Here is a 13,853-nt window from a genome sequence, read left to right as displayed (position 1 = left end):
CTCTGCCTCCCCAAGGTTTGCACAGCTGTTTATTGCAGCAGCCCTGGCTATAAGCTCCGCAGGCAAATGGTGCCTCTGGCAGGCACCTCTCTTTGAGGGCAGGGGGGGCATCTCAGAGACCAGGGAGGGTGTTTGAAAAAGGGTGAGAGGCTGCCAGCTCTGCAGGCAAGGGGTGACATAAATGAGTTCCCGAGCCCCACAGGGGTACCGCAGAAAGAATGTAGTTGGTTCAGGGAGCTGTGGACTCAAAAAGGTTGAAAACCTCTGTCCTATGCTCTTTCTGAATTCTCGAGTTGTTTTGAAGAGCAACATACAGAAGGTAGTGGCAGAAATAGAGCCTTCCCAACCACCTCATTACACTGTGATGCTCTTTGCTATCCCATGCTTATTATTTATTAAGTTGTTCTGTTCCGCAGTTAGCATTTCCAATGGGAAACAAAACTTTCTTCCCTTAATTTCTCATACTTTTTCTGTCCCTCTACTTTGTTTTTCCTTTTCCTTTTTTCCTCCACACTCCCCTGTTTTATCTGCCCCCAAATATTAAAAATACAGCACTTAAACGGTGGTCATACTAATTAATACTCAAGAGATTCAGACATCTTGACTGTAACTTCAGGCTGTCTCCAGACTCAATGTAATTGGGGTTTGTTTTTTAAAGAGTGTGTTACATGAATTCAAGTAAGTGTCAGTTCAGCTTTGTTACTATACTAAACTTCCCCCCTCCTGAAAATTTAAGGTCTAGTCTAGTTCCTTCTCTCATCACTTTTTCCCACGCTTCTTGGAAATGGCAAGGCTGGGTATATTCTTCGCTTCCATGGGGTTGGTGTCCCGGCAGGACAGAGATCACAACGTAGTTGGATGAGGAACGAAATCATTGGCACATGTTTTCTGTGGAGTAACTTTGAAGGAGCCACATAGAAGATGCTTCTGAGAGTAATGTGTAAGTGGGGAAGTGAATTGAATGGGAAATGCCATTGTGAGCCGCTGGGCTAGGTCAGATGTACTGATAACAAACCATAGAGTTTTAGACTGAGAATTATATGCCCACCCACTTATTCCTCCCTTCTCTTACGTGTCACAATTTAAAACTCCCTGGAGTTTGTTAAACCACAGTTTATTAAACCATTCTATTTGAACCAGGAAACTGTGGTTTAATCTCAAGACCACTTACCAGGATATGAAACCAGATGCTGATCCAGGAGCAGGAAATGCATGAACACAACACTTGTTCTTGTTACATCTGAACCGACCCATTGAGTGAAATAGCAAACTAAGGACTGGGTCATTCTTAGAGACTTTTTTGGACGTTCAAAGGCAGCAATAAGAAAAGATTGAATAGTGTGTAATCCTCCTCATTCTTCTGAGTATTGTCTGAAGGGAGAGATCTTCTTCAAATCCTCTGTGTTGAGATTTATACTCTTGCCCCTACATCTCATTGTGGATGAGACCTTTCCTGCTTAGTTCAAAATATCTAAAGAGGGCATTCCTGAAAAGGGTGTAGTGCCTGAGGACAGGCTTCAAGACAATTCACTGTCTTGTGTTATGGAGGTGCCTGCTTCTTGTTCCCCTCCAAACCTGGAACTGTTCTTTATATCTACATAAATGTGACGTTTCCCCATTTTTCTCTTCTAGAAGAAACCAGAGAGCGAGAGGAAACGTGCGCCGTGAAAACAGAATTGACACTCCCAGAGAAAACGGCTGCAGTTTCTGATGATTCCTGCACAAACCAAAACAACGGTAACAAAACCAATCATTTTCATCCATCATTACCCCAGTTTCCTTCTGAGGAAGACGGTGCAAATGGGTTTGGGAATGAAATCATTAAGCTGACAGAGGAGCAGGCAGCTGCAGAGCTGGAAGGGAGCAGAGCAGAATGTTTGACAGAGAGCCAGGCAGCAGGTCAGCCAGAGCTCAGCAGCTCATCCGAAGGCGAATCCCCCTTGCCCAGCCCTCCTCCCTTTGACTCCACAGAGCCCTGCAACCTCGGGGAGAACAAACACACAAACGAGAAGCAGGCCGTGGAAGAAGAGACAGGAACCTCAGAAAGCGACACTGAGAATCTTCATGACAAAAAGGATGAAAGCGGTGACACGGTGAACGCCGAGGATGATGAAAAGCAAACTCTCCCAACTCCAGATTTCAGTGACATTCCAGATAATGTACCTGCAGCTGTGACAGTTACAGACAGTGCTCCTGATCTGGGCTCACCGTGACTCTTTTTGACCGTGGGATTGTTTTCAGAAAGGATGTGTCCCCAGTCTCTTCAAGCTTCTCCCAGCTGCTTCCTTGTTTGTCTGTCGAGAAAGATCCCCTAACACACACACACACACACACACACACACACACACACACACACACACCCTGCATCCAACACTTTGGTATGTGCAAACAAACATACCCTAGACTAGAGAAATGTGAAAAAAAGGAGTAGGACTAAAATGATGGCTTTCAGAATTTTGCCCTCTGCTATTTGCTGCGATTAACGTTATTAGATAGAGTGACATAATTGAGAATAATGGGAGTTAGCACCCCATCATTATGCTTTATCACGTCAGTTACATCTCTGTCTCTTCAGTATGTATAATTTTTGGTGCAGTGCCTGTTTGAATGTATCTTAAGAGACTGGAACGTCGGGGGGGGGGGGGTTGCCTTTGGTGAAGCCGACAGAATCAGAAATAGTAAAACATAAAGGCTTCAATGAACAAGCTTTTGGTTTCTCAGGGTGGGGGGTGATTCTTCCTGGCACACACAGTTTAATACTAAACAGCAAATTGCCTTGATATAACTGGTGGCTTTACATACACAGTGTCTGGTCATCGGATTAATTACTAGCAGGCACACAAACACACAGCCTATTTTGCTGTTTCTATTTTGAATGAGCTTTTTCCAGTAAGTACTAAGGCACAACAGCGTATTGACAAGGCTGGCCTTGCTGGCCATGTATGCCCTACCACCCCTCTCTCTTTCCCCTTATTCTGTCCCATCTTCCTTGCAAACTGTGAGTTCTCGCTCTCTTCCTCTTCCTTCCCCCCTTTCTCCACTTCTCTCTACTTTTTCTGCAACTTCAGTTCTTGACTTCCCCCATCTCTCTTATGGCTCATACTTTGGGTTGTATCAAATGGAGTTCGTCTGGCCTAGAAATGAACTCCTTCCGTGGCAGAATGACGTCTTTTTGAGCTTAAACCAGGGGAGAGTTGGAAGCCGGATGCCTTCTCTGCTTTCATTTGAGCAGCGTTTAAGCTCAAAAGGTACACCTGTGCAGAAGGGAAGTATATATTTTTCTTTCCCTTCTGATCCATTAGCCTTGTGGATAATAGTTGAAATTACTCTTTTTTCGTAGCCATTTTCTCTCTTCAATTCTTCCCGTGGTGGCAATCAATTAGCTTCCAGTGGGAGAGAGTCTTTAGGGCTTCCTGGGCCTGCTGAGCAAAGCTTTCCATAGCCTGCTTCCACTGATTCTGAAGTGTTTCCTTGCGGTTCCTGGTAGGACAATGGCTGTGTAATATTTATTGTGGATATTTTGCAGCTGTGGAGCTAAAGGGAGGCCTGAATTTTGTGTTTTTTGGTTTGGTTTCCCCCCTCCCCACCCCCAATAAGAAACAATCTCAGCAGCTGTAGAGCTTGTCTGGGCCTCCAGCCGTAGAGGCAATTTTCCTGCTGGCTTGGGAACCTAATTGCCTGTAAATGTTCATTTCTCACTCCTAGAACTTAAAACCAATTGGAGAGGGGATTAATCCAAATTTAACAATGGCGTTCATAAGAAAGGAGGGAAATCCTTCCTGGTTTGAGCCTTGGTTTTACAAAATAAATACCTGCCAGCTGCACATTGTTACAGGCTGCTTGTTAGCAGCTTTGTGCTGGAAGCAGCGGCAGACCCAAATCTTGAAAGTCGGCTGAGCTAGACAGCAAGTGTTGCTTTGACGAAGGGACTCCAAGTGGACAAGCAGATTGTACCCCAGGCTTGGAACCGGGAGGAACCCTGAAAAGAGCTTCAGGATCCTCCAGCCAGCTGGAACAATTACTGGTTCTAACAAATGTTTAGCTGCTAGAGAAACCCCATTTGATCGCTCTCACTCTCGCTCTCTGTACAACTTGCTCTTCTTCCAGTACAGCAAGGGAACAAGGAAGTCATTGGGCGTCTTTCTACAGTATGTGGAGACTCCTTTTAGGCCAAAGATTGTGGAACGGTTCCACATGGACACAGAACAAATGACAGCGTTTTCAAAGCCGGAGAGTTTTGTTTCAATCTTTCTTTACTTTTTCAACCCCTTCAGTTTCTCTGTTCCAAGAGGAAAGGGGGGGGGGGGAGAGACTGCAGTGTTCCTTTAACACTCACTTAATCTTGGGCATTGCATCACTCTGCTATTTGCATCCCATTCTTTTTGAGCAACACTGGTTTATTCCAAATTAAATGCTTTTGTCTCTTGCATTAATATGAAAAAAAGTTGAAACCATTTATTAGTTTGCATAATTTCATTCCTCATAGTGCAGCGGAAGAGAAGGGGGAGGATTACGTTATCTCTTGGATTTGTGATACTGTTGCTTTTATTGATAGAGTAGCTGACAATGTTATCGACTCGGCACAGCGTTTGTGCTTTTATTGGTAAAATAACAGATAGCCTTATTGTCTCGATTTGTTGTTATAGGAATGACAAAACTGATACAGTGGGAAGAGTAATGAATATGCACCAAACTTATGAATATGAAATTCTGGAATTTTGCTCATCATAAATAAGACATTCCACATCCCAATGTTCATTTCAAGATATATATTTCTTTCTGGTTTTGTCACAGCCTTGATAAGGGCTACAGCTAATGCTGATGAAGTCCTGGTGCAGAAAAAAATAGCCAAGTAGGGAGGGCAGCTTAACGTAAACAAGTTCACACCATGAATGGCCAATGTTTTGCATTGCTTTAAATTATGGAGTGAGGGCTGCCATTTGCATTTTTTATGTAGCTTCTAGTTTGGAGCCCAGCTGTGCTAGTGGAAATGTTTGCATTTGAGCTCAGTAGCTTCCGGTGAGCTGGAATGATGCTATCATAGGGAGAGATTGAATTAAGGTCATATATGTGTAAAAGCAAGTACAAGCCTGAAGAAGCAAGCCAAGTTTTTAAACAATGCATGTAGCTATTAAGGTATTAGTAACAAATACGCTGCTCCCTAAAAATAAACATTCCTCAACCCCGTGATCTAAAAACTTCAGTAATCCAAAGAGCAGAAGGTGATTCAGTGACTACTTACACTGTTGCAAAGAGCGACAGGGGATACAGCAGATTAAGTGATACTTGAACTTCCCAGACCCAGTCACTATCCAAATCCATGATGTATCCAGTTCCCTCTTTTCTTTACTTCCAGTGTCGCCACTCACTGTAACTATGTGTAATCTTAAATCTAGACTTCTGGGGATACAGATTTTTTGGGGGTTTTTTATCAGGCAATGTGATGGCCCCATGTTATAGCTGTATTCTTGTCAATAACACTCTTCCTGGTTTACTTTCTCTCCGTTCTTCTGCTCCTTCGATTCCAATTTTTGATTTGCTGGCTTCCTTAACCATTTAAAGGTCAAGTGGGGCACATTCCGTGTCTTACGCTTACAGAGAAGAGAAGGCAGACTGATAAAGTGGTGGTACATCAAATGACATCTAGTTTAGACCTAACAGTCCTACGCATGTTCACTCACAAGTAAGTCTGGTTTCGGTGTTCAGTTGCACCAGAAGCGGCTTAGTCACGCTGGCCACATGACCCGGAAAAACTGTCTGCGGACAAACACCGGCTCCCTCGGCCTGTAAAGCGAGATGAGAGCCGCAACCCCAGAGTCGTCTGCGACTGGACTTAACTGTCAGGGGTCCTTTACATTTTTAAGTCCCCCTGTGCTCAATAGGCCTTACTCCCTACTGTGCTTATAGCAGCAGCCTTTAGCCTCAAAAACATTGGCTTGCTTATCTGAGAGCAGCACAGTTGATGCTATTTATTGCAGAGGCTCTTATAAGTATCAGTTGTTGGGACTTAATTCTTTGCTATCAAAAACCCTAGGGAGCTTTCCTGCTTGTTTTGGATTGCCACTTGCACAAGTATATTGCAGCTATATTCATTTAGCTGCTGGTTGAAACCAGTACATGGCCCCATAAATTTGCACTTGCATCTACCATATTTTTTGCTCTATAAAACTCACTTTTTCCCTCCTAAAAAGTAAGGGGAAATGCGTGTGCGTCTTATGGAGCGAATGCAGGCTGCGCAGCTATCCCAGAAGCCAGAACAGGAAGAGGGATCGCTGCTTTCACTGCGCAGCGATCCCTCTTGCTGTTCTGGCTTCTGAGATTCAGAATATTTTTTTTCTTGTTTTCCTCCTCCAAAAACTAGGTGCGTCTTATGGTCTGGTGCGTCTTATAGAGCGAAAAATACGGTGTACAGTGGTGCCTCGCAAGACGAAAATAATCCATTCCGCGAGTCTCTTCGTCTAGCGGTTTTTTCGTCTTGCAAAGCAACCCTATTAGCGGATTAGCGCTATTAGCAGTTTAGCGGCTTAGCGGCTATTAAAGGCTTAGCGGCTTAGCAGCTAAAAGGCTATTAGCGGCTTAGAAAAGGGGGGGGGGAGCGAAAAAAATCGCAAGACTCGCAAGACGTTTTCGTCTTGCGAAGCAAGCCCATAGGGAAATTTGTCTTGCGAAGCAACTCAAAAACGGAAAACCCTTTCGTCTAGCGGGTTTTTCGTGTTGCGAGGCATTCGTCTTGCGGGGCACCACTGTATATTTTTCAGTTGCAGAAAACAGTCAGTGCCAGTGGTAATGAAGCCTGGACGTCTAGGTACAAGAGTGCCCATTCTCCTTATCACTTCTGGTATATAATAGCAGGGGGTTGGACTAGATGACCCCAGGAGCCCTTTCCAACTCCATGATAACCACCTTTGAACATGGACGTGCACCACAGTGGATCCACGTATTATTTTTACATGCCAAGTTCCCAACGTCCCGCTGCAACCTAAGCCCTATTCTGGCATTCGTGCAATGAAGTCTTTCTCCCAGTGGAAGTTAAATGACTGCAAGGGAGAGCTCCTGTACTTGTAAAATCTCCCTGCACAATTTATAGCTTGCACTGGGAATTACAGCAGGCTCTCTGTTGCAGGGCTTTGTCCTCCAGTGTGCGGTAGGAGTGTGGATGCAATGAAGATAGTGTGTCTGGCTCAAGGGGGAAAGCTTTAGCCTGCTCCACCTTAACCTTCCTAGTGTTGCTGAATGCCCCCCATTATTTCTCCCATAAACCGAGTAGCTGTCATTCTCTTTCACGGGGGGATAAGCTCTTCACACAGGGACATGGATACTATGAGGACACTGAGAGCGTTCAATCAGCAGGGGGTGGGAGCTGTGGCGTGAATATTGCCGTTCACAATAGAAAAAATTAAAATCCAGTTTCAAAGGTTCGGTCCAGTTCGACCAAGAAAGAGACAGAACCCAGCATAGGGCTGCGATTATCAGGCTTCAGCTGTAAAATGAAATAAGTCTAGTCTTACGATTCTGCTAGGTAAAGTTCTTCTTGGCTTTTTGTTTCTTTCTCTCACTAGGACTCGTTTTTCATATTTATCAGTGCTGGAGGCTCTCAGAAATTAAGACTTCTTTCATAAGTTCAGGTGTTTCTTTAAAGCTTTTCTTTTAAGGATTCCCTCGTATCCTTCTGCAAAAGGCAATGAACACTGTAATGTCGGGGAGAAACCCCAAATGTTACATTTTAAGACTCTTTTACGTTAAAAAGGTGTTTGATAAATCATTCAACAGTGCAGATTTTCAATGGTCATGGAAACAACCTCTTTTTGAAGGAAAAAATCTTTTGGTAGCGGAGGCTAATTTTATGCACAGGGCATTTTATATAATTCACCAGAAGTTTTTTTAAGTCAAGAGCTCTCAAGAATGTATTTTAATAAATCGGGTGGAAATCATGTTTTTTAAAAACCTTAAATAAATTAATTGCTTTATAAAATTCTGCTGCTGGTTAATAATTTCCTTTAAAAATGTCTATTCTATTTATTTGCAGGCCTTGCTTTCATTGCAACCCTGTCATCAAGTAATATATATATTTTGTCAATTGTAATAAAGACATTTCCTAATATATTTATCTATATTTTGTGTTGTTTTTACTTCATTTTTATAACATGGCTGTGACTCATTGGGTCTTAAGCTCTGGTGCACGACAGCTGCTGGTGTGCTTTCAAATGCTTTGTGCAACTTCAGTACAAATAGCAAGGGGAGAATATTATGAGCTGGGTATACATGTTCTCTTTAGACATTTATTCAACATGCTGAAGCATCGACCCAATTTTTAGTTGCCCTCAGCTCTCACTTGGTATATAGTTTGACTGCAGCATTCTGGCCACAAAAGATCCAGGCAACAGTGGGGTTTTAATTCAGAACCTATCCAAGCATCCTCACATATTTAGAATAATGTGGTGGTTCTGTTAAAAAATATATAGAAAGAAATGTAAGCCACAATTGCTTAGAACAAAGTTTAAGAAGCGGTGTCAGGTTACGTGTGCATTTGTCAGATCAATGGCCAAATGTTTTACGAGATAAACACGTACACCAGTACATACTAAAGTTCATATTTTTCCAGTTTACCTGTCCTTGAATTTGTCACTGGAAAAACTTGTTGATTTTTTAAAAAAACAAACAAACCAACCTAGATTTTGCCCTCTGAACGCTTGTCAGAAACCTTTTTTCAGAACTGCAAAAACAAAACAATTTCTGCAGTGTAAAGTATATTTTGCTCTATTTTATTAGTTCAGTACTCTCAACAGCTGCACAAAACTACATTGCCGTGCTTCTGTGGCATAGTTCATGGCATCTTTGTCACTCTTGAAAACATGCAGAAAGAGATCCGCCTTCATTTATCAACATTGCACAAACAGCATTACACAATTTAACCAGAAGTGATTCAAATCACACTTTTCCAAATATTTATTCAGTGACTAAGAAAAAGTTAGGAATGTTTTTGGAAACACTTGCTTCAAATATAAACAGTGCGACACAGCTACAGGACTGTGGATAACTCAAACCAGCTAAGAAGCTTAAGAAGAGTTAGGAAGTAAAACCTGCAAATATAAGCAGAATAAAATAATGGATCTGAAGTTTTAAAAGAGAAATAACACACAAACTCCTACCTGAGCTCTGGGGAGGAAAGCTGTTATCACTCTCTGCCAGCCCATCCTCAAAACAGTTGAAAGGGAAGTATTTTCTTTATGCGTTTCAGGTATATAGGAAAACAGAGCACATCATCTTAGTTGGAGACATTTATTTTTACCGTTTGTTCTCCAGCTTTCTTGTTCTTGATATTTCCCCCCTAAGAGATATGGCACACAATAAGCAGGGTTGCTCAAGATTTCAACAGTCCTCCTTACTATATCAAGGATAAACTTTAGAGCAAGCGGGGGGAGCAAGCCTGAACCTTTAAATAATACGCCGCTACTTTTTATTATTAATCTGCTTACGGAACGGAGCACTATGACAGAGCAAAAGGCGTATCTTACACTTTCTCAAAAGAACCAGAAGGCTTTCCTATGGTTTAGCAGCAACGGCATGCGAGCTGCTGCTTGCCTCTTTGGTCGTGAGCATTTTCTTCCTCTTCTCCTTAACCTCGGGGAACTGCCTTTCCCACAGGTTTTTGGTGCCCGTTCCGACGACACAGCAAGCCAGGCGCTTGCCCGCGTTGCCGTTCTCCAAACTGGCCTTGTTGTTCCCTTTCCCCAGGTCGTCTTCCTGCTCGTGGATCACAACCGATCTCCCTATGATGCTGTACGGGCCAAACAGAGTGGCCACGAGATTAGCCTTATATTTTTTAATCTTGCCTTCCTTAGAGTAGAAGTTCCCAAAGTCCCCAGGGTGACGAGGGTGGTTTTCCTTGAAGGGATTGTAGTGTCCGCCTGCGGAGTCGCAGCCGTCGCTGAGGTCTCCGTATTGGTGGATATGAATCGCTCTCCCGGATAAGTTGGCGCCTGCCGGAAAGCCGTCCAAGTTGAAAATAGCTTCCAGTTTCCCATTTGGGTAGGCCTGCCTGAACAGAACGTGTCCTGTCACCTGTGGCTTGTCCGCACCTACTTTGGGGCTGGGTTTCACCAAGCAGGAGGCATAAGCAGTCCGGTTGGAGGCGACGATATCTTCGTACAGCTGCGGATAGAGCAAACTCAGCCACAGGTCGTTGACTTTCTTCTGCATGTCTTGGAGTGCGTTTTCTTCATTCGGCTGGGCGTCAGTTACACAAAGGGCCACGACGGTGGCGAGAAACAGCAGCGAGAACATGGCGGAGTTACGCGGAACCTGCAAAGGGCTATGAAAATAATGCACAGAAAAGTGGTGTCAATGGCTTTGGTAAGAGCACCGACGCCAAAGGAAAAATAAGAATAGCATTTTATAACATTGTGCTGAGGAGGGCAACCAATGATCAAGGGTCTGGAAACCAAGCCTTATGAGAAATGGTGGAGGGAATTGGCCATGTTTAGCGTGGTAAAGAGGAAACATGGTGGTCATCTTCAGATATGTAAAGGGCTGTCGCATGGAAGATGGAGCAAGCTTTTCCCCCCTTGCTCTGGAGCAGGGGTAGGCAACCTAAGGCCCGTGGGCTGGATGCGGCCCAATTGCCTTCTCAATCGGGCCCACAGACAGGCCGGGAATCAGCGTGTTTTTACATGAGTAGAATGTGTGTTTTTCTTTAAAATGCATCTCTGGGTTATTTGTGGGGCATAGGAATTCGTTCTCCCCCCCCCCCAAAAAAAATAGACTGGCCCATCACATGGTCTGAGGGATGGTGACTGGCCCACAGCTGAAAAAGGTTGCTGACCTCTGCTCTGGAGGATAGGACTCAAACCAAGAATCTGAAGAAGTGTGCGTGCACATGAAAGCTCATACCAGTAACAAACTTAGTTGGTCTCTAAGGTGCTACTCTAAGGTGGGACGCAGGTGGCGCTGTCGGTTAAACCACAGAGCCTAGGACTTGCTGATCAGAAGGTTGGCAGTTCAAATCCCCGCGACGGGGTGAGCTTCCGTTGCTCGGTCCCTGCTCCTGCCAACCTAGCAGTTCGAAAGCACGTCAAAGTGCAAGTAGATAAATAGGCACCACTCTGGCAGGAAGGTAAACGGCGTTTCCGTGCGCTGCTCTGGTTCGCCAGAAGCGGCTTAGTCATGCTGGCCACATTACCCGGAAGTTGTAAGCCGGCTCCCTCGGCCAATAAAGCGAGATGAACACCACAATCCCAGAGTCGGCCACAACTGTACCTAATGGTCAGGGGTCCCTTTACCTTTAAGGTGCTACTGGATGGAATTTTTTAGTTTTGTTTCGACAATGGAATCAAACTACAAGAAAGGAGATCCCGACTAAACATTAGGAGGAACTTTCTGACAGTAAGAGCTGTTTGACAGTGGAACAGACTCCCACAAGAGTGGGAGTTTGGAGGTTTTTAAGCAGAGATTGGTTAGCCATCTGTCACGTAGGATCTAGTTGATATTCCTGCATTCCAAAGGATTGGGACTAGATGATCCTTAGAGTCCCTTCCAACTCTACCATTCTATGGTTCTATGAAACTATTTCACATATGCATATTACGCCGGTGATGTTACCGCTCCTCCACTGGGGTAAAGGAGACTGCACCTTGTTTAGGGACACCTAGACCAGGGGTCAGCAAACTTTTGCAGCAGGAAGCCGGTCCACTGTCCCTCAGACCTTGTGGGGGGGTAACTATATTGGGGGGAGGATGAACAAATTCCTATGCCCCACAAATAACCCAGAGATGCATTTTAAATAAAAGGACACATTCTACTCATGGAAAACATGCTGATTCCCGGACTGTCCGTGGGCCGGATTTAGAAGGCGATTGGGATGGATCCGGCCCCCGGGCCTTAGTTTGCCTACCCATGACCTAGACAATAATATTAATGACTGAGGTGAGATTTGAACTTGGAAGATTTTCTGGTTCACCACTCAGCATTTTAGAGCTGTCTTTGGGCGATCTCAAGAATGTCATGTTTATGTTACAGGAACAGGGTGTTCTGGTTTTTAAACGGGGTGAGGTATTTAAAAAACCCCAATTGTTTCTCAAATTCAGATCCCTCAGCCCCACAGCAGAAAACATATTAGGTGGCTGTGTTATGCCCATGTCGTTTCTGAGGTAATAACAAAAGTATTCATTAGACCCAATCTCCATTCTTCCCTCATCTTGCCTGATTGGATCCTTCACCACCTCTCTATAGCAGCTTAGTTACAGGATATATTTGGTTGTAAAATTTATCACCACCTGATTGATTCCTGCATTGCAGGGGGGGTTGGACTAGATGACCCTCGGGACGCATTCGAACGCTACAATTCTGTGATTCTCTGACATGGAACTAGCAATGTCCCATTTTAAAAAAACAAAACCCAAACACACAACCCCTCTTGAATATGGCTGGGAAAATATCGCACCACTGGATCACCCTTTTTCCTCAGCATCCCTCAAAACGGCATCAGTTTTCCCAAAAGTTGAAAACAAGAAGTCAAAACTTTCCCAGTGGGATTTAATACACCGTGAAGACCAGACAAACAGACTAAGTGCACTGGAAGTAGTCTGAACATGTGCCTTCAAAGCTACTTGCCTTCGTAGGCAGAGAATATATGTTCATTACACTAACGCTGTGTGCATGTTATCAACTTAAAATACAACTAGAACTCTCTTTTTCTCGATTCAGATTGAAGCTGGTTTTGGTGGGGAAACTCATAAAAACTCAGTGTTTCGTAAGAAACGATAGAATAGAGTCTGAATCGAATGCAAACTGCTTCCCAAACCAGTGGTGGATGGGAGTGTGTACACAGCCTAAGAATGCAGGTCTGTTTTCATCCTCAGCTGGTTCTAAAAGTAATTGTGATCATCCTACCTTCAGCGCAGGATTCCTTCTGCAAAGATTTGTTTTCCCGAAACACTTTCCAGTTGGGTGAAGTCTCTTTGTGCAAAGGGTGACAAGCAAGCAAGCCAGGCAGCTGTTGAGTTAGTGCTTCTGAGCTCTGCTTGTTTGTGTAAAAGTTAGGTAATAGTAGCTCAGGGGAGTGGTTAGGAGAAAAAATGAGGAGAGGAGGGGGAAATGTCGTCTAAAATCCATCTAGAGGCAAAGCCTGCAGATTATTCAAAGAAAAATAAATGCTATAAAATTAATATTTCATTGCTTCATGCACTAGAGGAAATAAGCTTCAACATGAAGTGACAGAGGAAAAATATTTAAAGAAGGCTTTGTTTAGTCAATTTGCTGATGAGTTCATACAGAATCTGTCAACTAGGCGGCAATATTTTTCCTGTCATTAAGCCTCCTTGGAATCCGCTTTTAAGATGCGTCTTAGCAATGTAACTTGATTTACCTATCCAAATTGCTGTAATTATTAAAAAAAATCAACCAAAGTAACTAGGTTTTGAAAGCTTTATGTGATAACTTCTCTTGTTGGAGAGGAGTCTTGTGTTATCGTTTGAAGAGACAATTTTGAACACTGGGGGGGTTGGTCTGGAAACTACGTAAAACTTCGCCTCTCCATTGGTGGTTCTTGGGAGAGTTGTCTTAATGCCAAGACTGTTCAGAGCTGACAAGCAAGATTGCAGGAAATTTATGGAGATTTGATGTCCCAGCACAAAAAAAAGGGTAACAGATTCTGTACACTGACACTTCATGGTGTGCAAAATTCTTGGGCCGTGAAACACCTAGCAACGATTGGCTCGGCTGCCTGCCATTCACGGACAGTTGTCAGCCATAGATCTGCAGCCACTGGATGGACTGCTCTCTCCCCTTTTTAGGGTAAAGGTAAAGGGACCCCTGACCATTAGGTCCAGTCATGGCTGACTCTGGGGTTGCGGCGC

General features: G+C 43.9%; 2 protein-coding genes across 6 annotated transcripts in view; one reads left to right on the top strand and one right to left on the bottom strand.

Annotated features, from left to right (window-relative positions):
- CCDC149 (coiled-coil domain containing 149) overlaps positions 1-8,103 on the top strand; it is a 60,929-nt gene extending 52,826 nt beyond the window's left edge. For 4 of the 5 annotated variants that reach the window (XM_028743377.2, XM_028743376.2, XM_028743375.2 and 1 more), the window contains one exon: positions 1,633-8,103. In XM_028743377.2, coding sequence (XP_028599210.2) covers positions 1,633-2,213 — 581 coding nt within the window. In that variant the 3' untranslated portion in view covers positions 2,214-8,103. The remainder of the gene's footprint in view (positions 1-1,632) is intronic. The other variant, XM_028743379.2, reaches the window with a different exon arrangement.
- A 638-nt stretch (positions 8,104-8,741) lies between these two features.
- Positions 8,742-13,044, bottom strand: SOD3 (superoxide dismutase 3). The gene is made up of 2 exons (XM_077934431.1): positions 12,889-13,044; positions 8,742-10,312 (listed from the first exon to the last, which is right to left on the bottom strand). The coding sequence occupies exon 2, from the start codon at positions 10,282-10,284 to the stop codon at positions 9,544-9,546; it is 741 nt and encodes a 246-aa protein (XP_077790557.1). The 5' UTR covers positions 10,285-10,312; positions 12,889-13,044; the 3' UTR covers positions 8,742-9,543.
- Positions 13,045-13,853: the final 809 nt, after the last annotated feature.

The sequence above is a fragment of the Podarcis muralis genome, chromosome 9, assembly GCF_964188315.1.
Source record: "Podarcis muralis chromosome 9, rPodMur119.hap1.1, whole genome shotgun sequence".
Lineage (NCBI taxonomy): Eukaryota > Metazoa > Chordata > Lepidosauria > Squamata > Lacertidae > Podarcis > Podarcis muralis.
Note: the sequence above shows the minus strand (reverse complement) of the source record. Positions and strands in the feature narration are given on the sequence as shown.

Bases quoted from the DNA above. Each gene is read 5' to 3' on its own strand.
- SOD3 (XM_077934431.1), bottom strand. From the start codon at position 10,284: ATGTTCTCGCTGCTGTTTCTCGCCACCGTCGTGGCCCTTTGTGTAACT.